General features: G+C 46.3%; 1 protein-coding gene and 1 long non-coding RNA gene across 3 annotated transcripts in view; one reads left to right on the top strand and one right to left on the bottom strand.

Annotated features, from left to right (window-relative positions):
- The window catches only part of SLC6A14 (solute carrier family 6 member 14), a 49,682-nt gene extending 46,898 nt beyond the window's left edge, over positions 1-2,784 (bottom strand). The window contains exon 1 of the mRNA XM_083422616.1: positions 2,215-2,784. Within this exon, the coding sequence (XP_083278742.1) occupies positions 2,215-2,400 (186 nt within the window). The 5' untranslated portion in view covers positions 2,401-2,784. The remainder of the gene's footprint in view (positions 1-2,214) is intronic.
- Positions 921-25,713, top strand: LOC310669129. Of its 2 annotated transcripts, none has more exons than XR_014507029.1 (3): positions 921-1,902; positions 9,906-9,993; positions 23,618-25,713. It is a non-coding gene; the product is annotated as an uncharacterized lncRNA (long non-coding RNA). The 2 variants fall into 2 exon arrangements; XR_014507030.1 differs by lacking the exon at positions 921-1,902 and adding an exon at positions 1,952-2,096.
- The last annotated feature ends 137 nt before the right edge of the window (positions 25,714-25,850 follow it).

Raw genomic sequence — 25,850 nt, 5'->3', positions numbered from 1 at the left:
CAATCTGGAAGTGTAAAAACAAGAAAAATCCATGGCTTTGGATGTGGTTCTTTGCAGCCTCCGCCTTACTTTTGGGGCTGGTCCTGTTTGCATTTGTACAGTCATACCTCAGGGTAAATGTGCTTCAAGTTAAGTATTTTCGGGTTGCGCTCCGCAGCGACCTGGAAGTAACGGAGTACGTGCGCGCATGTGCAAACGGTCAAAATGACATCATGCCCAGAAGCGGCAAAATGCAACCTGTGCATGCACAGACGCACGGACGCGGATTGCTTTCGCTTCAGGATGCGAACGGGGCTCCGGAACGGATCCTGTTTGCATCTCGAGGTATTTTAATAAAGGCCTATCTTCTCACTTGGAGCTTGCATCTTTTTCTTTTAGGTTTCTAGGAGGGATACCTCCAGTCTAGGAACCACTTTTTAAATTTATCCAACAATGTCTCTGTGGAAGTGCCCCAATACGCGACCAGGCCTCTTGAGGCGTGGCCCCCTACCTGTGGAGGGCTCTTCCCAGGGAGAATTGCCGGGTGCCATCTTTGTACAGCTTTTACATGTTTCTGCTGGCCAAGGCTTTCAGTTAAGTAAGGGTTACCTCCTGCGGTGTTGCATGTGTTTCAGTAGGTGGGCAGGACGTGGTCTGTATTAGTAGGTTGCTAGATGAACATTTTACCTACCATCAATGTTTTAAACTTAGCATGGTTTTAAACTGTTTTCAGCTGTGCTGTGTTTGATTTCTGTCAAGTTATTCTGAGACATTTGATTGCAAAAAAGCAACTGATAAAAGTAATAAATAATAATATAATAATAAATAAAATCACTATAAAAATTATATACAGTCTGAAGATCGCAGGGGAATCTTCTATAAAACACTTAAATAAACTTATATAAAATATAAAGCTCTGTCTACTCCTCCTCCCCAAGAAACAAATATATACATTACATGGGCACCAGACCAGGACTAATCTACAATGTCCAAAATTTAAAAATAAATTTATAAATATAGATACATTATTTCTTGCCCACCCTTCATCATAATGTCCCAATGTGGATTATACCAACATATTGCACAGTTAGGAAAACAGGTAGAACTATTATAATGATACAACAAGTAAAGACCATTCCAAGTGGAACAGAACAGTTATAGATGAAAGAGGGTCTCACAAAACAAGACACCTTTTCTGTCAAAGGCAAGGGTAGAGAGGGGCATCTCTTATATTGAAATCAGGCTCCATATACCTGCTGTGTATCTTGCAATGATGCCTAGAGAGAAGGATTCAAGACTAGCTCTCTCTCTGATAATATAATTTTTAGGTACCCAAGTGCCTAAAGGAGTGCCTCTCCTAATACCTCCCATCTTGGGTCCTAGGATCAGAAGGGGAGACCCCAGTGGTGGTGGGTTCAGTGCTGCCTGCTGCCTGTTGACCACAGCAGGTCCTTCTCAGTGGTGGCCCCCCCATTGGTGAAATGCCCACCCTGGTAAGGGATGTTTCTCTTCTTTTCCTCCCTTCTGTTAACATTCAGAAGGAAGTTAGAACATTTCTCTCCACCCAATAATTTGATGGCTCGAAGAAACTTGAAATTATTAAGTGTGAGGGTGTGCAACTGTTTGTCATTCTTCTTAGATACTGTAATTTTTAAAATGTCCTGTGGTGCATTTGAATTTTTTTTAATTTGTTTTGTTTTTAATTGCCTTGTTTTCTTACTTTGTAGTTTGCTGTCCCCTGCTCCTTGGGGAGGAAGGATGGGACAGAAATTTAGTAAAGAAAGAAAGAAGTCAAATTTTGTCTTCCAGAAAAGGAGCCTGCCCCAAAGATCCTTATCACTCTTGGAAGCTGTGCTGTTCCAAATGGAAGTCTAGGAACTGATGTGGGACAAACCACACAGCAGTACTCACCAAATTCTAAAGGTGCTAGCCAGAAAAAGAATTACTCTGTGTTGAATTTGATGCTCTGCAGGAAAAAGGCAGAGGAGAGTCATTCAAGAACATGATGACGGCTCTTCATTTTATGGTTTAGTATCTGGGCATGAACATCTAAGGTCCCTGCTCACTTGAGCATGAAGCAGACAGTGGTGCCAGGTGGAACATCATGTGGGCCCCAGGTGAAAAAACTTTCCTCTCACCTCAGCCCTACCCTCTGAATTACACACCAGTTTTTTGCTCCTGTCTGAAGCATGCCAACCCAGTAACCATATATAGGGATGTAAATCAAGCACCTACTTTGTTCCAGGCCTGAGCCTCTGGACCTGGCTCGCCAGTCCCGGTTCCTGAAGCATTATTCTGTCCTTTCTGGCTGAGGGTCCACAACCACAGCAAGCCCTGGTCCCACATTTTGGGGGGCAGAGCCTTCATGCTGCCAGGTTCTGGACTGCTGGAGGCTAAGAGGGAGAGAGGGAGGCCCACCATGCACTGGGTGACCCCTGGGTGCTGAGAGTTGAGAGCAATGCCTGCTTAAGCACCCAGCTGATGCACAGCGGGTGCCGTTCAACATTCTAAATCCCCACCCAGTAAGTGGCTTGACTAAAGGATTGCTGGCCAGTTCTAAGCATGGGCTTCTATGACCTTGGATCATGTTCGAGGGTTGTCTTTGGCAGGCGGGGCTTCATGTGGAAAACCCCCAGAAGATGTCCCATCTCCCAAGGAAATGGAACAGGAAATGCCCACACCACTAGGATCCTCTCCCTGCCACCTGACTCAGGTTCTGGCTAAATGGCACTCATGGCTCCCACTGGCTGGCTTCTTTGAAAAGCTTCAGCTGCATCTACCTTTATGACACCAGGTTTACCTCATTAGCTACTTCAAAATGAGCAAACAATGAAATTAGTCAGAGGGATGCCTCTGAGTGATGATTGGGTGTCCCTTCCTAACCTGTTGTCCTTATGCCCCTTTCATGAGGAAGTAAGAGTGTTATTTAATGACACTGAGGGAATTGCTGTTCCTTCTTCCTCTAGTGCTTGACTTGCTAAGATCAAAATTATTCTCAGTACAGAGAAGTTTCCACAGCAAACTTATTTTGGTTGCTGGGTTTCTGAGCGTTCCATGTTTCCTCCAAACTTTCCATTTTATTCAGCAACATAACAGCATTTTGAAATTTTGCGGTCAGATTCATGGCTTTCCAAAGGTTCTGAGTGTGCTTGGGGAAAAGGTGTTTCCCTGTGCTTGTCATAATCACCAGTCCAACACACGTCCACTTCACTCTCTTTCAAGGTATGCTATTCCTCCCCTCTATTGCACAAGCCCCACTCAAAATGGGGATGCCCCAAATTCTTCATGTCCTGCATTGCACAAAGAGCACTTAGTTCAGGAATGCAACAAATGAAGCCATTCAGAGCTCACTCCACCATTTCATATCTGCCACCAGCTGTAGAGGCAAAATGTACAGGACTAACATTCTTTGGCACTTGTTTGAGTGACAAAGTGAATTTACCTTCTGCAGTGTAACGTGGACTTAGTCATGAAGACAAATTAGTCCTCTTAATTCCTCTGCACAAACACACACATACACCAGCTCCATGTAATCTTACCTGCAGGAAATGTACAGCACAGCAGTGCCAAGTTCTAAGATTACCACACCTGACTTCCTCGTTTCCCTTGATGGGCACAAGCAGTCCAAACAGAACAAACATTTCAGGCCTCACAAGTCAAAACTTTGAGGCAGCAAAAAGAATACCATAGAATTCAGACTGTGATACAGCAAAATACAATATTAGAAATAAAAACTCAGTTAACAAAAATACAGTGCCTAACACAGCACATTCCAAATGATAAAACAGGCAGAAAAATTACTAGGTAAGACCAGCAGCAATTTTCAAGTGGTTCGTGGGGGGGGGGGGGGTTGAAGCCACATTGAAAAAGAGAAAGTGTAGTGGTTAGAGTGTTGGACTGGGACCTGGAAAACCAGGGTTGAAATCTCCACTCAGCCATGAAGCTTACAAGCCTAACCTACCACACAGGGATGTTGTGGGGATTAAAGGAGAGCAGTAGAACCACCTTGAGTTCCTTGGAGAGAAAACCAGGATATAAATACAGTAGATAAAAAAGGATCCCCGGTTTATCCTGGACTCCTCTAGATGATGTTTAACTGAGCATTTGCTGGTGGGGTGTTTCATTGGTCAAACATTTGCCCATTCAATTCTCTGTTACTTGCCTAAATGCAGCAGCAGGCTTCTTTTTGAAAGTGCATTGTTGCTGAAAGTGTTCTTGAGGACTCTCCATAATTTAGGTCCCAGGTGGGTAACATGCCGCCTGAGGCCCTCAGCCAAAGGGGGCCCATCTAGTCCAGCATCTTGTTCTTCCAGTGGCCAACCAGATGCCCTAATGGGAAGGGCACCCACAGGACTTGAGGGCAACAGCAAGTCTCCCCACTTGGGAGTCCCAGCAACTGATATTCAAAGGCAGATGGCCTCTGACCCTGGAGGGAGAACATGGCCATACTGGCTAGCAGCTGTTGAGATAGCCTGGTCCTCTGTGAAAGCCATTGAAGCTGGTGGCCATCACTGTCCCTTGGGGCAGCCAATTCCATGTTGTTCTTCAATTCCATGAAGAAGTACAATCCTTAGCATCTCCAGGCAAGGCTGGGGATGTCCCTTGTCTGGAACAGCGGAGAGCCTCTGCTAGATAGAAACCCTGAGCCAACTGCACCCAGAAACACGGGAAGCTGCCCTATACCAAGTCAGATGATTGTTGAATCTAGATCCGTATTGTCTACACTGACCAGCAGCAGTGGCTCTCCAGGATTCCAGGCAGGGGTCTCTCTCAGCCGTACCTGGACATACTGGAGATTGAACCTCAGATCATTTGCCAGGTCTTCTACCAGGGAACTACTGTTGCTCCATTATGGACCAATGGTCTGACACAGCTGAAGATGGATCCATATGTTCTTCGAAACCTTTAAGAGTAGATCAGTATGCTTCCTAAAATGATTTGTGCTTTCCAGAGAAGCCTAATCTAATGAAACTGTTCCATCTCACAAATGGAGCTGGATCACCTCCAGAATTCTCAAAGCTCTTATTATTGTTTTCCTTTCAGAAACTGTATTTTGTGTACTTCAAGTGACAGCTTGAAAACAAATGAATCACTGAGGCCTGGACCAAACCACTGATGCTTATCTTCTGTGCCCTATGGAGGCTCACTTTGGGCAAACATGTAAATGAGAAACCCCAAATTAGTGTAAATGTGATGTCATTCTTTCTGTTGGTAGCCACCGACTATGAATCAACCTTAATCATGTTTTGAGTAAGGGATTCTTTGGGCTCAAGCACAGCCTCAAGAAACCAGCATTTCCCTAGGTACTGCCACTAGGATTCTGACTCTGGCAACAGCCCCCTGGACTTGTTGCAGAGAGGAGGGGGCTCAGTCAGAGAGAGGATGTCTTGTCCAAGGGCTTTCTATAACCTGGCACTGACTGTGCAGAACACCTATGTTTAAAGCTTATTTAGCCCATTATTTTCTCCCAAAGAATCCTGGGAGCTGTAGTTTGTAAAGGATCCTGGGAATTGTAGCTCTATGGAGGTAAACTATGCTTCCCAAGTTTCTTGGCAGGGAAACCATGTGATTTAAATCATATGGCCATTAAAAAAAGAAACTTTATAGATTTATATAGAGAATAAGATGTAAGCCATAAGTATCACAACCTGGAAGGATAAAAGTACAGAGATACAGCGCAGCTCCAAAGGGATAAAAGGTTCCCTTTACAAATAATAAAGATGCATAAAAATAAAAGTATTCTCCACCATGAATTCCATCATTATTGAGAATTAAGGTTCTTTGTGGTCTTAAAGGAACAAGACCTTTGCATATCATGGTGCCTATGAGAGCTCATCCGCAGGAGGAGTATTTCTGAATGTGCCAAAGCTGAGCATTCAGGACCATGGAAAACACAAGGTGCTTCAGTGCATGTTACATACAAGGGAACCTCAAGGAAGGCACAAGTGAAGTCACTCCAGGAGGAGACAGTGGAGCCCTCCACATCCTTTGCCCTTGTACTCATGTGCCCAGGAAATGGTTGTTGCTGAAAGGCAACACAGGGAGAGCTGCACTGGTGGTTGCGATGCGTCCATAGTTATAATTATGCTATAACCATGAGATTATTTTAGAATCTTAGCAGGTTTGTAATCTTAGAAATTGCCTTGGCTGCGACTATTATGAAATGACTCTGCACGTCTGAATTTGCCACTACGCTACTGCTTCCGAGTTAACATCAGACCAGGCTGCTAATCACTTTCAAAACACATAAGGCAGATGTTGTGTTTTTAGGGTCTTGCTGCTTTGAGTTGGCTTACAGTAGCCAGATGGCATTAGGTACACTGAAGCACCACAAAACAGTGGGTGGGAATTTTGAATCAAAGACCTCTATTTTTATTTTGAAAAAAGAAAGTATATAGGAAAGGGACCAGAGTACTAAAACATGCACGAAAACTTTCAAGCACTCCTGTGATGCCATGTTTCCAAATCAATGGATTCTATTATCCTCTTAGCAGTCATCTGCAGGCTGAGAACAATTCAGGCCTCCAGCAAAGCATCACTGTTTGCCTGGCATGTGGAAGACTTTTGGTTCCACAATGGATACTAAGCAGATGAACAGTGAGAGGTAGATGGGCTGTTCGTCTTTCAGGCCAAAAGCTCTGAACCATGGGCATACACCTCTCAGTGTTAAAACACTGGAACCCATAAATGGCCAGGATTAAAACAGAGAGAGAATTACCGATGAAAGAAGAATGGAGGATGAAATTGATGGACTATGCAGAGTTAGATAAAATAATAGGAAGGATTCGAAACCTGCAGGACCAGAGATTCCCAGAAGACTGGAATAAATTTACAAAGTACAGTGGTGCCCCGCAAGACAAATGCCTCGCAAGACGGAAAACCCGCAAGACGAAAGGGTTTTCTGTTTGCAGAGGTGCTTCGCAAGACGAATTTCCCTATGGGCTTGCTTCGCAAGACGAAAATTGACGAAAAATTTTGAGGTTTTTTTTTTTTGCTCCAAAACCCCTTTTTCTGAATCGCTAAGCTGCTAAAAGCATTTTAGCAGCAAAACCGCTAATCCCTTAAGCCTAAAAAAGCCGTTTTGAGCCCTTAAACTGTCAATAGCGCTAATAGCGCTAATCTGCCAATGGGCTTGCTTCGCAAGACGAAAAAACCGCAAGACGAAAAGACTCGCGGAACGGATTCTTTTCGTCTTGCGAGGCACCACTGCATCTGAAAAGCAACTGTGATGAACAGATTACGCTAGAAGGATTGCAAGAAGTTTTGTTAGGTGAACTATTTGAAATATTGCAAGAAAGATTATGAGGAGAATTATTAGTTAAAGATAATTAAATGTAATATAGAAGTTAAGAAATGCAGAATAAGTGATAGAGAATGGGAAATCATCAGAGGTATTGATGGAAGTCTAAAACATTTTATAAGATGAGAAGTTATGTTGTATGAATGTTGGAATTGATTTATTAAAAAATTAATAAAAATGTATATATGTATGTATATAGATATAGACATAGACATAGACATAGATATAGATGATATAGATATAGATATAGATAGATAGATATAGAATTAAAACAGAGAGAGTAGTTAGTTTAGCTGTGAAGTGTCATGTCCAGATGGAAGTTCATTTGAAAAAAATAATCAAGAGAGAAACGAGATTAAGAGATTAAAAGAAGGAGCTTTTCATATTCACAATGTCATACAACTGGTTGGTTGATGAATGCTGGTATTTTTAGCAGTTGCCTGTGTTTTCTGTGACAGTTGTAAAACTTCTCCCTCTCTCATGGCAGTAGACCTCAAGATCACACAATGAAACTGACTGAGAGTAGATTCAAGGCAGGTACAGTGAAGTACTTCTGCACATGACACATAATTAATGCTTGGAATTTGCTGCCCCAGGAGTCAGTGGTGGCCACTGGTTTAGATGTCTTTAGTGTGGGAATGTTTTTATGTTTGGTGATGGACCTGTCGCATGGGGCAGTTATAAACAGAGCTGTGTAGCATTATCTTCCACAGAATCAGAATACGTTGCAGCAACAGAAGCCTGCAGAGAGATCGCCTGGCTTGATCAACTCATAAAGGACTTTGGGTTGGTGAGAAAAGGGCCCGTCAGCTTGCTGGAGGACAATCAAAGTTGCCTGAAGCTGACCCAGAGTGAGAAGTTCCTGGCCAGAACAAAACACATTGGGGTTAAATACCACTACATACGCCAGATGATCCAGGATGGACTTGTGGAACTATCCTACTGCAGCACCCAAGAGATGACTGCTGACATCCTGACGAAACCCCTACCAAGAGAGAGTTTCCAGAATCTACATATCAAGCTGGGACTCTGGGTGGTTGAATAAAGTTGTTTATGTTTTGTGTATGTTGTATTGCCTGAGAAGGGGTATGTGGGATGTAAACACAGGAGCAGTCAATGACAACATTCCTAGAGTGTACATGTTAGAACATGGGGAGGGATGTCAGTCCAGCAAGCAGGTAAACTTCCTGGGGACGGACTTCCTCTGCATGTGACCAGAGGTGGGTGTGGCCTCACCTGTGCAGGTAAATGATAAAAGCACAGGGCAGGCAGCCACTCTCTCTCTCTGCCATCTTCCTTCGATGAGGAAACATCTAAGGATGCTCTCTTGGCTCCCATCCAAGAGAGGAGATAAGGACTATCTTCGCATAAGATAGATTCTGAATGTATGTAACCTTTTAAAGCTGTCTGCCTTCTGGGATCATATTGTGAACAGAACGTGAGTAAACTCTTTTATACTTTTATAAAGACTGTGTCATGTCTTGTATTTTAAGAGGGAACAAAAGGGGAAATTACCAGAGTAATTATTATAGAGGTTCTAGCGAACCTGTGCAAGCGTTACCGTTGCAAACTTAAAGGGGAACGTCTATAAACTCTGCTGATATTTTGGGAACTTGTTAGCACAAATTGGATTAGGATATAATCTCACAATATATCGTCTCCTGCAGCCCAGAACATTCCCACATTTAGAAGGGGACTGGACACAATTGTGGAGGAAGATAGGTTATTAGCTATTAGCCAAGGTGCTGCATAAAGTCTCTGTGTTCAGGGAGGTCTGCCTCTGAATGCCAGTTGCTAGGTACAGTACTAAAAACAGGGGAAGTCCTGCTTGTGGACTTCCCAGAGGCATCTGGTTGACCGCTGTGGGAACAGCTTGCTATAGAATTGTATGGTCTATTATTCATACAAAGATTTATTTCCATGTTTCTTGAGTTTAGGTACCACCCAGCGTGGCTAAAAAAAGTTAAAAGGGGCAATATCATCCCACAGATGTTCTTCCCTTAGAAGAACAATACAGTGGTACCTCGGGTTAAGAACTTAATTCGTTCTGGAGGTCTGTTCTTAACCTGAAACTGTTCTTAACCTGAAGCACCACTTTAGCTAATGGGGCCTCCCACTGCCACTGTGCCGCGCAATTTCTGTTCTCATCCTGAAGCAAAGTTCTTAACCCGAGGTACTATTTCTAGATTAGCGGAGTCTGTAATCTGAAGTGTCTGTAACCTGAGATACCACTGTACGATAATTCTCAGGTCAGTCATAAAGTTAGAATCTATGCACAGAGGTGAGGACAATGTTGGAATAGGGAATGAGCCTCATGTTTCCTATGAGGGCATTCTAGGAAGCAGGTAGAATTCCAGGCAGTGAAACTCCCATTCTCAAACAACTTGTGCAATGTGCACAAAGATTTGCATTGTTGGAAAGTTTTTGTGAACCATGTTGTAAGCCCAGAAACCCTAAAGAATGTGGATTGGATTAAAGGTTAGGGCACTGCCAGGGCTGGTGATGAATAAGCTGCACCTTGGCCGATCAAAGGATACCACATGGAGGAAGCTCAATATTCATAGACAGATTTATCTAGCATAGCTTCCTCCTTGCCTGAGATGCTATTTATATTTTTTGCACACAGGAGATTTTGACACAAGGAAGCCTTCAAACGTGAAGTTCCCCATCAGTGTGCTCTTAAGTGAAAGAACCTCAGGAGATTTCTGCACTCGGTATGTATGTGTGTGAGCGAGCAGTGGCAGACCATGGGGTCTCAAATTTCAGTGACACCCTGTGCAGTGCCAAACTTCGCATCCCGATTCCTGCGCTCAATTCCAAATAATAGTTGTGGAGACCCTGCAGCTCTGTGCACAGAGCAACCAAACTGATTGGCTCCCCAAAATCCACCTCTGGAGATATTTCTCCAAGTCCACTCACCTTCTTAGGTGGGGGCTGTTGCGGGCTGTTATGATTCTGGCAGCAGAGGCCCCGCTTCCTGGGACACTTCCCAGGCAGGAAAGGACGTCCCTGGACTGAGCTTGCTACCTGGGAACTGGATTCATCCTGCTCACACAATTGGCCAATCGAGATCAGGCTTGGGGTGGTCCACTCCTAGGGGGTGGACCCAACAAGGCCTGTTGGCTTTTCTCAAGTCCCCTCCTAGGGGATTTATATGGGGCCTTTGGCTGGCCTTGGCAGCCACTCCTTTGCTGGATCACCCTCCCTCCCTATTTTTCTGTTGTGTGTTGCATTGAATTGCCTTGCCAGGGATATTGGCCATCACCATATTTGGCAGCAGGTTGGAATTTTCCCATTTGGCTAATTGGCTGCTGCCATCTGGTTTTGTAGGCATTGTCACTACTTTGGCAGTTTAGGCATTGGGTAGGCGTAGTCTTGGACCAAGCAGAAGTTGTAGCCTCTGCTTGCCCCTCCAGAAAATGAGGTATCCCATTAAAAGGATCCAGCAGTGATGCTTCTGTCTGGATGCCCAGGCATGGGCTAGGTCCACAGCATTTCCTAAATGCAATCCAGAGGGGCAGCTACTTCCTGATGTAGGTCAAGAACTCCCTCCTGGTGACCCCATATTAAGTACTTGCAGCAGGTGGGCTGGAAGAAGTGTGGTCTACCCAATGCCTATGCCAAACCTCTTACAGCTGTAGTCGATAAAGTTGTAGCCTGATTTGACCCAGACGTGCTGACTTAGGCCTCAGATAATGCTTGATGATTGGGTTATGGCAGGGGTGGGGCGGTGAAGTTGGGGTGCACATCCGCAGCTGCAGCGGGCCCCAACAAAGGCCCCGTGGTGAAGACAGAGGCCCAATCCAGTTGCCACTTCAGGGCTGGAGAGCTGGAGGTAAGGCAGCAGGTGGCGCGGGGGGAGGCCGGGCACCCACAGTGAAAATTTTGTGGGTGCCCAGGGCCCCCTGCAGATGGCACCAGTGATTTGATGAAAAATGGAACTTGTTGGTTCTTATTATTTACAGTTTAAGATGTTCCATCAGATAGGGATGCCTGGGAACGCAAGGGACGTTCAAGGGTGCAACGCTCACATGACATAATTTAAGAGGTCCCTCCTTTAAACTGCCACAGGCCAACAAAAATGCCACAAAATAGGCTGAAAGCTTTCAAGTTCACCCAAATAATTTTATTATTTGTACCCAACCTAGCTGACTGGGTTGCCCCAGCCACTCTGGGCAGCTTCCAACAAATTATAAAAGCACAGCGAGACATCAAACATTACAAACTTCCCTATACAGTTATACCTTGGGTTGAAAGTGCTTCGGGTTGAGCGCGTTCAAGTTGCGCTCCGCGGCAACCCAGAAGTAACGGAGTGCGTTACTTCTGGGTTTTGCCACTCAAACATGCGCAAACGCTCAAAATGATGTCATGTGCATGCGCAAAAGAGCCAAAACGCGACACACGCATGCATGCGCAGACGCACCATTGCATCTTACGTTGTGTTCAGGATGCGAACGGGGCTCCAGAATGGATCCCATTCGCATCCCAAGGTACTACTGTATAGTACTAACAATGCAGTTCTTCTGGTACCAATGTTATATGGTCCTGGTGGTTGCTACTTGTCACCAGTCTAGCTGACGCATTCTGGACCAGTGATAGTTTGTGAGTCACCTTCAAAGGTAGCCCCACATAAAGCACAAGGCAGTAGTCCAAGTGGGAGATAACCAGAGCATGCACCACTCTGGCGAGACAGTCTGCGGGCAGGTAGGGTCTCATTCTGCATACCAGATGAAGCTGGTAAACAGCTGCCCTGGACACAGAATTGACCTACGCCTCCATGGGCAGCTGTGAGTCCAAAATGACTCCCAGGACTCCTGGTCCTTCAGGAGCACAGTTACCCCATTCAGAACCAGGGAGTCCTCCAAACCCACCCGCCTCCTGTCCCCCCAAAACAGTATTTCTGTCTCGTCAGGATTCAACCTCAATCTGTTAGCTGCCATCTATCCTCTAATTGTCATTAGAAGTAAAATACAAGCTATAACAATATAATAAAATGGGTGGACGTTATAAGCATATTGTACAGCCCTTGTGTTTGTCAAAAGTGGCAGCAAATACCCAATAAATAAAAGTGTCTCCAAATGGTTTTTTTGGGGGGGGCAGGGAGAAGCAGTACCAGTTTGGGGGTGAACTGAACAGGTTTTTTTTGAGGGACGCGGGTGGCGCTGTGGGTTAAACCACAGAGCCTAGGACTTGCCGATTAGAAGGTTGGTGGTTTGAATCCCCGCGACGGGGTGAGTTCCCGTTGCTCGGTCCCTGCTCCTGCCAACCTAGCAGTTCGAAAGCACGTCAAATTGCAAGTATATAAATAGGTACCGCTCCGGTGGGAAGGTGAACGGCGTTTCCGTGCGCTGCTCTGGTTCGCCAGAAGTGGCTTAGTCATGCTGGCCACATGACCTGGAAGCTGTACACTGGCTCCCTTGGCCAGTAAAGCAAGATGAGCGCCGCAACCCCAGAGTCGGTCACGACTGGACCTAATGGTCAGCGGTCCCTTTACCTTTATTTAGAACAGGTTCTTTAATAATTTTATAGACTTATTCAAAAGCTCTAGACCAGGAACTTTTACTAGTGGACGCTCCCAGAAAAGTGGAAGTATGTACCACAGGACCCACTTCCCCCAACTCTTCTCAAGATAATACATGAAAGGTGTATTGGGGTACAGTACCACTTGCCTTATTGACTGCCCACACTGCTGCTGTCCCCGTCAGCTCACCAACTGAGTGAGACTCCCTGCCACCCTCTCCTCCCTGAGGAAGGACCAAGGGCAGTGGAAGCGCAGCCATTTGGGTGTATGAAGCCCTGCTCTGCATACTCTCTCTGCCCAGTGCCAACCCCTGCCTGCTTGCTTTCCTGCCTGAAGCTGGGGCAAGCAACAACTCTGGATGTCGGCTGCCTTCTCCTACTTAGTCCCAATCCTGCCCTTGTAGAACTGAGCAGGGAGAATGATGGGGACAAAACTAGAATGAGACACTCTGTCTGTCCATGGCTCTGGCACCACCTGCTGTTGGTCTTCCAGCCTTGCCAGGCACCATGAGCCAAGGGATCCTTCTTCAGAGTGAGGCATCGGGTGAGGTGGCTGAGGGAGTGCCTACACTGCTGCAGTTTGCCATGGTGGTGTTAGCGAGACAATTTTCCTGTTGCATACACTGGTGAAAGGTGATATTGTGGACCTGAACTCTGCTGATCAAATAACTGATAGAGCAGGTAATAGTCCAGCAAACTTAGCACATCTTCTCCAATGGATGCCTGTTGCTCATGTCCCTTTCATCGCTGCCTTGTCAGAAACTATCCTCTGGTCCCCCATATGTCTGTTGTTCATTAAAATGCCTGCGCTTCCCATGACAAGGCACTAGCCCTTCCTGGGCATTCCTGGGTGGAGAGCTGCTGTACCCCAGATCCCGAAAGAAAATCCATCAGGCAATGCTAAAAATGAATTCTGTTTTAAATGCAGTTTTTTAGATATATTTGCACAGAAGAGCAGCCAGAAATGTTAAAAGTGCCTGTGTTAGGAATACAATTGGGTTTCTAGCTGTTTTTGGACTACAATTCCCATCATCCCTTACTACTGCTAGCTGGGGGTGATGAGAGTTGTAGCTCAGAAAGAGCTGGAGACCCAAGTGTGGGAAGACCTGCTCTAGTGAAAGGCAATGATATGGACATGAACTGTTCTGATTAAATTGTAGATTGGATCTTTCATAGCTCCGATAAGAGTGAAGTTCAGGGAGCAAACAGCCCTCCTGCTCCCATGACATCGCTCCCCCTGCCTTGCTGAACTTGTGTGTGTTTACTCCCTTGTAGCCACGGGATCTGCTGTTGTTCATGCTCATGCTGCTATCTTTGCTGCCTTGTCAGAAGCTGCCCACTGGTGTCCCCCAACCCCAGCCACCCCCGTAGATGCATCAATCACTTTCCATGGCGATGCACAAGTCATTCCTTGCCACTGGCGCAGAGCCTGCCCAGACCCCAATAGGTCTCTTTGGTGCTCTGCCACTTCTTGTGCCAAAGATTCCCCATTTTTCCACTGGGCACGTGGGCAAGAGGGGAAGTAGGCATACAAATCCTTAAGGCTGGGTTTGCTGTGAAGTCCACAGGATCTAAGCCAGGAAACCTTGGTTCATTGTGGGGATTTGTTTCTCTGCGCACATGTAATTCGTTAGGAAATTGATTTTGGAAATGCATGGTTTGCGATGTACTGGATTTTCCCAAAAGGGCAGTCAAGAAAGTGAACAATATTATGATGCTTTAAGCCAACCAGCTAAAATGTGAATTTAAAAAGGAGAAACGGCTGTTGTGGTCATCCCTCTGTCTCAAGAGACCATGGCGTGTCCCTTGGGGGCTGAAGCCAAACCGCTGGACTAGCAGCAGTGAAGTGACCTCCCCAGGGCATAAGCCTGGCCAGTGTGTCTGGTGGTCTTGGGCTGTCCAGATGACAGGACCCCGCTCTCGGCCTCGCTGACATGGTCCAGAGGAAAGCAGAGCAAGACATTTGGCACCAGCGTGGCTGCAGGAGTTGTAGGAAGGAGGCACACAAGGTGACAGCCAACTGCCTTATGGACTCCACTCCGCATTGTGTAGGGTTTATTCCTTGGCCTTTCCTTCTTTTGAAGATATCCCACAAGACAGAGGAGGTTTAGGATCAGAGTTTCCTTTTCCCAGATGGGCTCCCTTCCCAGGTGGACAAACCCCACCTGTCCCTCAATTCCCACTCCAGCACATGCAGGAACCGCCTCCTTAACTGTTGGACCCACTATTGGTCCCATCTGCTCCATCCTCTGGAGCCTGTCTATGCATGCAGGTGAAGTCCCTAACTCACTGAGGGTTTGAGACCCATTGGCTCCTCTCCCCTGGTTTAGCCAGCCAGTCGAAGCTGTTCCTGGCGTGTGGCCTCTTTCACGTGCTGACAGCTTCTAGGACCAATTTACATTGAAATGGATGAAAGTAGACACAGAAGCATTTGGAACACACCCACAACCACATTGCTTTTCTATATTTGCTGTAAGTCACGTGCAGAGCTTCGGGTCACAGGCAACTAATAAATGAAATGATTATACTTCTTTCTACCATGATACCTGTCACTTCTATGCTGTCCAGCGTTCCGTGTCACAAAAGCCGCTGTTGGAATCTGCAATAGGAATACACTGACATATAAACCAAGAATGGCTGTTAACTGCGGTGAGTGAGAACATTTATTTGACATTTAAATGAGAAACTGTACTTTGTTAAAATTGTTCCACGAGGCTTTGTTCACACTATAACTGCAAAGCACATTCGAAGTACATTCCTTGCCCCCAAGAATTCTGGGAATTGTAGTTCACTAGGATTCTCAGCAGCCCTTAACAAACCACAGTGCCCAGAACTTGAGGAGGGGGGGAATGTACTTTGAAAGTACTGTACTCAGAAGCATAAGGCAGAACCCCAACTCACGAGCTCCAGGTATTGGGATATTCTCTGATGAGAATTTCTCTCTTCTGTGGGTTCTTTGATGTGAAAAAAGGAGTACACTTCCTTCCACGTTCCAAGCATCTGCTGTGTGAATTCTCTTATTTCCTTTGATTTAGCAAACAAGGCCTGGAAATTTCTACGGTACCTCCTCTTTGTGACCCAGCTGATGTATTCCAAGACTTAAGGGAGACACAAAAGACTTTTGACTTTTGGAGCATATAAGCTGTGAAGGTGAAGCTGTGATGGCAGCGCCATCTTCCGCCTGCGCTCTCTCCTCTCCCAGGCTCTGCCTCCTTGGGGGTAACTTGGAACCTTAAAGAGCTAGCAGCCCTCTAGCCTGATGTAGGCACTCCTGCTCCTGCCTGGACTGGTGGTTCCACAGGCTCAGCAGAAGCTACTTGCCAGGGTCCTGCCTCTGACCTACGGGATCACGTGATACCGGAGCTTCTTCTGAGGGCTCCGGACCTGGTCTGGATCCTTGGCTGGAGACTACAGCCCCTGAGTCCAGATTGCCACTGGGCTTTAAGATCAGGACAGTGCAGGTGACAAAGATAGGGATGCTGTATCTTGGCAAAAATGGTAGGGGCTGGATGAAAATTGAGGGTGGTGCCAAGTGGTAATTACCCAGAGTCCTGAGGCCTTTCTTTTAGGGATAATAGGGTCCCCAAAAATGATTAACTTACCTTTGCAACAACAGCAGCTAGAATTTTGTACACTCAGAACTGGAAATAAGAGAAAACGCAGACGAAAGAAGAATGGATTTTAAAGCTAATGGACTATGCGGAACTGGTGAAACCTAACCGCAAAAATAAGAAATCAACATGGCGGTCTGTTTGTGGAAGAATGCAAGCCCTTTCTGGAATACATTATTATTATTAATAATAATAATAATAATAATAATAATAATAATAATAATAATAATTTTATACCCCGCCCATCTGGCTGGGTTTCCCCAGCCACTCTAGGTGGCTTCCAACCGAATATTAAAAGAATATAGTGTCAGACATTAAAAACTTCCCTAAACAGGGCCACCTTCAGTTGTCTTTTAAAAGTAAAATAGTTATTTATTGCCTTGACATATGCTGGGAGGGCATTCCACAGGGCAGGTGCCACTACTGAGAAGGTCCTTTGACTGCTTCCCTGTAACCTCAGTTCTCACAGCGAGGGAACCGCCAGAAGGCCCTCAGCACTGGACCTCAGTGTCTGGGCTGGGTGATGGGGGTGGAGACGCTCCTTCAGGTATACAGGACATAGCTGTCAACGTTTCTCTTTTTTTTAAGGGAAATTCCCTTATTCCAAATAGCATTCCGCACAAGAAAAGGGAAAAGTTGACAGCGATGATACAGGACTGAGGCCGTTTAGGGCTTTAAAGGTCAGCAACAACACTTTGAATTGTGCTTGGAAATGTACTGGGAGCCAATGAAGATCTTTCAGGACCGGTGTTATATAGTCTCGGCAGCCACTCCCAGTTTCCAATCTAGCTGCCGCATTCTGGATTAATTGCAGTTTCTGAGTCACCTTCAAAGGTAGCCCCATGTAGAGCACATTGCAGTAGTCCAAGCAGGAGATAACTAGAGCATGCACCACTCTGGCAAGACAATCTGCGAGCAGGTAGGGTCTCAGCCTGCGTAGCAGATGGAGCTGATAAACAGCTGCCCTGGACACAGATTTGACCTGCGCCTCCATGGACAGCTGTGAGTCCAAAATGACTCCCAGGCTGCGCACCTGGTCCTTCAGGGGCATAGTTACCCTATTCAGGACCAGGTAGTCCACCCCAGCCTGACCCCTATCCCCAAACAGTACTTCTGCCTTGTCAGGATTCAACCTTAATCCGTTAGCAGCCATCCATCCTGCAACCGCCTTCAGACACTCACACAGGACATTCACCGCCTTCCCTGGTTCTGATTTGAAAGAGAGGTAGAGCTGGGTATCATCCGCATACTGATGAACACCCAGCCCAAACTCCTTGATGATCTCTCCCAGTGGCTGCATGTAGATGTTAAAAAGCATGGGGGAGAGGAGGGAACCCTGAGGCACCCCACAGGTGAGGTGCCTCATCCCCCCCCCTTTCTGGACACGGCCCAGGAGAATGGAATGGAACCACCGTATAACAGTGCCCCCAGCTCCCAGCTCCTCAGGACGGTCCACAAGGATGTTATGGTCGATGGTTTCAAAAGCCTCTGAGAGATCCAGCAGAACTAGGAAACAGCTCTCACCTTTGTCCCTAGCCCGCCAGAGATCATTGACCAGCATGACCAAGGCAGTTTCAGTCCCATGGTGAGGCCTGAATCCCGATTGGAAGGGATCCAAATGGTCCGCTTCTTCCAGGCGTGCCTGGACTTGTTCAGCAACCACTTGCTCTATCACCTTGTTCAAGAATGGAAGATTTGAGACTGGGTGATAGTTGGCCATATTGGCTGGGTCTAAAGATGTTTTTTTTAAGAAGTAGTTTAATGACCACCTCTTACAGTGGGCCTGGGAAGGCTCCCTCGCAGAGGGAAGCATTCACCACCCCGCAGAGCCCATCTCCCAGCCCTTCCCAGCTTACTTTTATCAGCCAGGATGGACAAGGATACAGAAGACAGGTGGTTGGTTTCACTCGTCCAAGCAGCCTGTCCACTTATCATTATTATCATTATCATCATCATCCCATTTTTTCCCCTAACAGAAACTGAAGGTGGTTTTCAGAGTAAATCTGGATTATTTTGAAAGTTGCAGCTAGTTTTGCATTAAATGGTTCCTCTTCATCCTGGAGAAGAGTGACTAGTGGGGTGCCACAGGATTCTGTCTTGAATTACAAGCCTGGTAGATGAAGGGAACGCAGTGGATGTAGTCTACCTTGATTTCAGCAAGGCATTTGACAAGGTGCCCCATGATATTCTTGTAAAGAAGCTGGTAAAATGCGGTCTTGACTATGCTACCACTCAGTGGATTTGTAACTGGCTGACTGACCGGACGCAAAGGGTGCTCATCAATGGTTCCTCTTCATCCTGGAGAAGAGTGACTAGTGGGGTGCCACAGGGTTCTGTCTTGGGCCCGGTCTTATTCAACATCTTTATCAACGACTTGGATGATGGACTCAAGGGCATCCTGATCAAATTTGCAGATGACACCAAACTGGGAGGGGTGGCTAACACCCCAGAAGACAGGATCACACTTCAAAACGACCTTGACAGATTAGAGAACTGGGCCAAAACAAACAAGATGAATTTTAACAGGGAGAAATGTAAAGTATTGCACTTGGGCAAAAAAAATGAGAGGCACAAATACAAGATGGGTGACACCTGGCTTGAGAGCAGTACATGTGAAAAGGATCTAGGAGTCTTGGTTGACCACAAATGAGCCAACAGTGTGACGCGGCAGCTAAAAAAGCCAATGCAATTCTGGGCTGCATCAATTAGGAGTATAGCATCTAGATCAAGGGAAGTAATAGTGCCACTGTATTCTGCTCTGGTCAGACCTCACCTGGAGTACTGTGTCCAGTTCTGGGCACCACAGTTCAAGAAGGACACTGACAAACTGGAACGTGTCCAGAGGAGGGCAACCAAAATGGTCAAAGGCCTGGAAACGATGCCTTATGAGGAGCTGGGCATGTTTAGCCTGGAGAAGAGGAGGTTAAGGGGTGATATGATAGCCATGTTCAAATATATAAAAGGATGTCACATAGAGGAGGGAGAAAGGTTGTTTTCTGCTGCTCCAGAGAAGCGGACACGGAGCAATGGATCCAAACTACAAGAAAGAAGATTCCACCTAAACATTAGGAAGAACTTCCTGACAGTAAGAGCTGTTCGACAGTGGAATTTGCTGCCAAGGAGTGTGGTGGAGTCTCCTTCTTTGGAGGTCTTTAAGCAGAGGCTTGACAACCATATGTCAGGAGTGCTCTGATGGTGTTTCCTGCTTGGCAGGGGGTTGGACTCGATGGCCCTTGTGGTCTCTTCCAACTCTATGATTCTATAAATGTTGAGTGCTTGACAGAACTGACCACATTATTTCGCCACTTTCTGCTATACGCTTTACATATTTTTAGAACAAAAATGCAACCGATGATAGTGTAAGAAAGTCACTTTAAATCCACCAAGGTCAGAGTAGTTATGCTCAAGACATTCACTGATAATTTACTAGTAACTGCTTTTCTACATAAAAATGCAACCATAATTTTAAGTGATAGACATTAGGCCAGTAGAAAAAGATTAAAATAAACTACATCTCTGTTAAAAGAACATGCAGAGAATATAGCTCACATTTGTTCCAAACAAGCTGCTTGAAATTATCAAAGGTTTTTGTTTCTGGCAATGATCTATTTGGCAATGATATCATAATCAGTTGAAACTGTATGCAGGATTTAAAATGATAATATTTGAAATAGAATAATATGTCTTAGCTGAAACGTTTATCAGAATGCAGTTAGTAAAAGTGGCGGGATTAAGAGCAGCAGGGAAGGAAAGGCGGGAAGCCAAAGTTTAAAGAGAAATGTACGTATAGCAAATTTGAAAGCTGGAATTTATATGTAAAGAAAAGAAGAAATGGAGGTTGGTGGTTGGTGGCCCATCGAGTCCAGCATCCTGTTCTCACTGCGGCCAACTAAGTGCCTGTGAGAAACCAGGGCTAGGGTTGGAACCTGCATTGGGAGAAGGTTTGGAGATGCTCAGTTGAGACTCAGATGGCTCAGGGTCCTGTTGTGGGGCAGATGGTGGCTACCATGCCCACAGAAGGAAGCCTCGGTCTTACTCAGCTTGATTTGCCAGCAAGACAAGCAAAGGGTTTCAGGCGACAGTGGCATTAACTTTCTGCTGTGGCAGGGCAGCCCTGTGCCTCAGAACATGGGAAGAGCCTTTAAGGAAGATTGGGAAACGTTTGTAGAATCATTGGAAACTGATGAAAATGTTAGCAGGGTTAGAATAAAGCCAGCAGTTTAAATTAAGTGAAGATATAATGGGGGAAATTATTATTATTTAATTAGCATATGCAGTCGTAATGGAAAACTAAAATGAACCATGGAATGGGGGGAGGGAAGTTGATGACTATTGTATGGTAATATTAATTTGAATGTGAACCTATGTAATGTAAAATTACAAATACGTTTGTTTTTTTAAAGAACACAGGAAGAGCCATGCAGCTGGGTCATGCCAATGGCCCATGTAGTTCAGCCTCTTGTCCTTTCAGTGGCTGATCAGAGGGCAGAAGACCCCAGGCAGTATTCCAGCACAAGAGACCCCTCCTCCCCTGTGGTTTCCAGCAACTGGTATTCAGAAGACTGGGGGAGGCAGAGCATAGCCACTGTGGACAGGAGCCATTGAAAGCCCTCTCTGCAATGGCTATCTTCTGAATCCTCTTTGGAAGCCTTCCAAGTTGGTGGCCGTCACTGTTTCCTGGGGGAGGGAGTCCCAGAGTTGAACTCTGTGCTGTGTGAAGAAGGGCTGGATCTTCCCACATTCAGCTTCCCAGCTCTAGTGTTGGGAGAGAGGGACCAAAACCTTCCTCTGACTTCCAGCACAGTATGCTGATGCAATAAATACTCAGAAAGATAGGGAGAAAAAGTTCAAAATGCACTTCAAAGAGTGGTTGCTTCAACTCTTTTGCAGGAGAAATGGCCTGTTCCAGGTGGGGGGGGGAGAGATGGCTAAGTGGAGTCCTTCATATGGTGAGGTTAGCTGAAAACTTGCCTTGTTTACTAAACTTAGCTTTCCAAATCATGCAACTTAAAAGCAATACAAAAAGACCTTTTGACTTGTTCAGGTCTTGATCAGTTTGCTATCAGGAGTTTGAAGGAGGCATGGCAGCTGGGAGTCTGGGAAATTATTCAGTGCCAGTGTTTTGCTGTTTCCTGTGTAAAAGAAAAAGAAGACGAAGAAGATAAGAAGCGGTTTTATACATTCCTAGTATCTTTGAAAACCCAAAACAATGCAATGCCGGGGACAAAGGGAATGTAAACTATTTCTGCACTGTGTGGGAACTCTCAGAATCAGAACAGTAGAGTTGGAAGGGACTCTGAGGCTCATCAAGTCTAACCCCCTGCAATGCAGGAAGAAATGGGCGCCCTGTTAATACTGGAATCCTTGCCACCTTCCAGTCAACTATTGGAGATTCCATAGCTCTTGATTCCCTGCATTAAACAGGGTCATTTATTTATTGCTTGTCTGATTTACCGTATTTTTTGTCCTATAGGGCGCACCGGCCCATAGGACGCACCTCGGTTTTTTTTTGGGGGGGGGATGAATATAAAAAATTATTTCCCCCCCCCAGCCGCGGCTGCCGCCCCAAGCCTTGCACACACCCGCCTGAAGCACGGGGCGCCCTCCGGAGGGCGCCCCGTGCTTCGGGCTGTAGGCTGCTGCCCGCAAGCCTTGTGAGCCCATGGGAACTCCCACAGGGCTTGCAAGGCTTGCGGATAGCTTCCTGAAGCCTGGAGAGCGAGAGGGGTCGGTGCGCACCGATGCCTCTCGCTCTCCAGGCTTCAGCGAAAGCCTGCATTCGCCCCATAGGACCCACACACATTTCCCCTTCATTTTCGGAGGGGGAAAAGTGCCTCCTATGGGGCGAAAAATACGGTATATGCCACATTTTGGGCTGCAATTAGCCCAAAAGAGCATGAGAAGAACCTGCCAGTAGCCCATCCAGACCAGCTTCCTGCTCTCACGGTGGCCCCCCAGATGCCTATGGGAAGCCAGCAAGCAGCACCCATGTGCAAGAGCTCTCTCCTTTCCTCTGGTTTCCATCATCTGCTGTTTGGAAGCACTGCTCAGTGGCGTTGCATGGGTTGTCAGCACCCGGGGCAAGGCAAGTAATTTGCGCCCCCTGCTGCACTGTCCCTCCCCCAGATAGTCCCTCGCTCTCTCTCCGCACCGCACCGCATACCTGGCACACACCCCCCTCCACAGTGGGCGGCGACCCGGTACAGCCAGCACTGCAGTGAGAGAGAGTGAGTGAGCCAGGTAGGGGCAGAGAGCTGCGAGTGCGAGCACCCCCCCCAGATGTTGCGCCCGGTGAGGCCGCCCCCCCCTGCACCCCCCCCCCCATGCTACGCCACTGCCACTGCTGCTTCTGGTCATGGAAGCAGAGCATACATAACCACCCTGGCTAGTAGACATTGGTAGTCTTAGCCTCCATGAGTTTATGCAGTCCTTTTTTAAAGCCATATTCACATAATGCAGTAGTGATGCAGTTAATAATTAAAACCATCTGATCACGGGCTCCCTTCCACACAATATAGGGACTTAGTCTTTAGTGGGGGGTCCCTGCCTTTTGGAATTCCCTCTCCTTAAAATAATGGACAGGCACTGTGTCTGTTGTCTTTTCAACACCTGCTGAAGACCCCTTTCTTCCAGTAAGCCCTTGAAGTAGATATCTATTCTAGCCTGCATATGTTGGAACTGATTATAAGTATTTAAATCCAGGTGCGGAAAACCTGTACCTCCTCCGGATGTTGCTGAACTACAACTCCCATTATCCCTGACCATTGGCTTTGCTGGCAGGGGCTGATGGGAGTTGGAGTCCAGTAACATCTGGAGGGCCTCAAGTTTTTTCTTCTGTGTTTTTATTCTTTTATTGCCTGTGTGATTGCTGCCCCTGGCTCCTTTGGAAGGAATGGCAGGTATGAAATTAGTACTGGTATTACTGTTTCTGCAGAACCTTCTTCAGCCTGCCTTCTCCATCTTAGAGATGAAGCAATCTTGGTAATATTGCCACAGCCCACCAATCAGGGGCTTGTTCAGGCAACAACGGCCATGCACAACTGTAGACAAACACATTATGACAATGACCAGAGCAGTCCCCTACAATACCCTCTGCTTCTCCGCATGCCCAAGTGTGGAGAAACCCCAGTGCAGCCCCCCCCCAACCTCTCTCAGCCCCTCCTTACTCTCTGGAGACTACATAACTTTCTTGCGTGTTTTCCCCTAGATGGAATGTGTCCTTGAAGTGTGCCTGGATGAAAAATAGTGATGCAGACTCCTCTGACTCTTGAAAGGCTGGAAAGCAAGGACCACACACCTTCCTCTGACTGCTTTCACAATAAATAAAATACTTTTTATTCTGCCTGCTCAGTTCCTGCATGCACTTCCTAAGCCTAGCCTAAAGAAGCTCACAACCAAGTCTGGGGCAAAAGAGCACCTCCACTCCTGCGGCTTCCAGCAACAAGTCCTTGGACTTCTTCCGGGTCTACGCTCTGGTCATTTTTGAGCTGCAGCTTGTAGCTCTTGGGTGCTCAACATGAACACAAGTGGTGTCAGAAGTGGGGAATCCATAGGTGGCAACCATCTCTTGGCCATCTCCACCTAGAGGAACATCAGAAGATCCTTTATTACCAGGTCAGATGAGGTGCCCATCCAGGCCAGCACTGTCTACACCAGTCTATGTCTAAACATTTGCCCTGGCCAATGTTTTGCAACCTCCTTCATCCTAGTTCCTGTGGAAGATCTCTCATGAGATCCTCAGCAGTGAACATCCAAAGAGTCTTCTGGATCAGGCCAGTAGCCCATTCAGTCAGCATTCAGTCCAGCATCCTGTTCTCACAGTGGCCAACCCACAAGCAGGATTTGCACACAAGACCACTCTCTCCTCCTGTAGTTTCCAGCAACTGGGATGCAGAGGCATCACTGTCTCCAACAATGGAGGCAGAGCCTAGTCATAATATCTAGAGCAGGCATGCCCAACAGGCAGATCGTGATCTACTGGTAGATCATTGGACGTCTGTGGTAGATCACTGGCTCCCCCCAAAGAAGCTCAACAACTTTGGCTCCCCTAAAAAAAAGCTTAACAACATTGCCCTGATCCCCTAAAAATGGGGCTTTCCTCCTTCCTAAAAAAAACTGCCAGTTTTTAACTCTGTGAGTAGATCGCAGTCTCTTGGGAGTTGGCCACCCCTGCTCTAGAGCCTCAGCAATCCTCTCCTCCAGGACTCAGGTTAATCTTGAGGCCCAAGAAGACCCCTAGATTTTTTTTCACATGTGCTGCTGTCAAACCAGATGTCCCTATCCTATATTTGTGCATTATTATTCCTGGCTAAGTGTAGAAGCTTTGTAAATTCATTTTGTTAGTTCTCCAATCTGTTAAGGCCACATGGAATGCTTTCTTCTCCAGCATTAGCCGCAGGTTGGTGCCACTGCAAGTTTGTTGAGCACCCCCTTCCATTCCTCCACCCAAGTCATTGTAAAGACGTGGTCCAAAATGTTCAGACCCTTGACCAGAGTTGAGGAAGACTGAGATTTAGACCCATTTTTTAAGAAAAGAGATGGTGAAATATGACTTCTAGGGATGGAGAGAGTGTGCAGGCTTTGTTAATGCTTAGTCATTTGTGATATATAGATAGCGCAGGTGAGGGGGCTTTAGAGTAAGGTTACCAGAGTCCCCATTTCCCGGGGACAGTTCCCAGATTTACAAATCAGTCCCCTGACAAAATTCATCTATTTAGTAGGAAGTTGAAAAGTGTCCCCGGATTCATTGAAAAAAATCTGGTAACCTTACTTTAGAGACACTTGTGGAGCAGATGCAACTGTGGCGCTGCAGGTATTTCAAGCCCCTTGTATAGTGGCTTGGCATCTTCTACACTTGAGGGATTGCCTTACGCCCTGTGTGCCTACTCAACCTGCACAACTGGGACTGTTCTAGCTGCCACGTAAGACTCATTCCACACTTGCAGGAAATATCTATTTTAGCGCAACAGCACTAACACTTTGGAACTCACTGCCTAGGGACCCAGGCAGCTGCCTTCACTGTACTCTCCCCCACACCTCCGTAAAGCCTTCAGGGGCCTTTGGAAGACACGTGGAAGGCTGCAGGGTGTGGAAAGCCTTTTGCTTACTGCTGAGTTTAATTGTCATTGCAATGTTTTTAAATGTGTGCCTGTATTTCACTGCTTCATTAAACATGAAGTGACATTACATGACATGAGGTGTTTTTGTAAACTTGCTTTAATTTTTTTGACAATCAAGTGGGGTATAAATGATATAGGATGAATTAAGTTATATTAAATTAAAATGAACTCAACTGAAGTTGAATCTGAAGTGGTGATGGTCTATCTATCTGCTTGTGACTTATGTTATTCCTGTACTGGATTATTTTTGTGCTTCTTCCTGATTTTGTTGTGTCTTGAGACTGAGATAAAAGCCTCTTGACCTACAGCAGCCATTCTCCC

The sequence above is a fragment of the Podarcis tiliguerta genome (assembly GCF_965153285.1).
Source record: "Podarcis tiliguerta genome assembly, chromosome: Z".
In the NCBI taxonomy this organism is placed as follows: domain Eukaryota; kingdom Metazoa; phylum Chordata; class Lepidosauria; order Squamata; family Lacertidae; genus Podarcis; species Podarcis tiliguerta.
The sequence above is the reverse complement of the archived record's forward strand: the minus strand, read 5'-3'. Positions and strand labels throughout refer to the sequence as shown.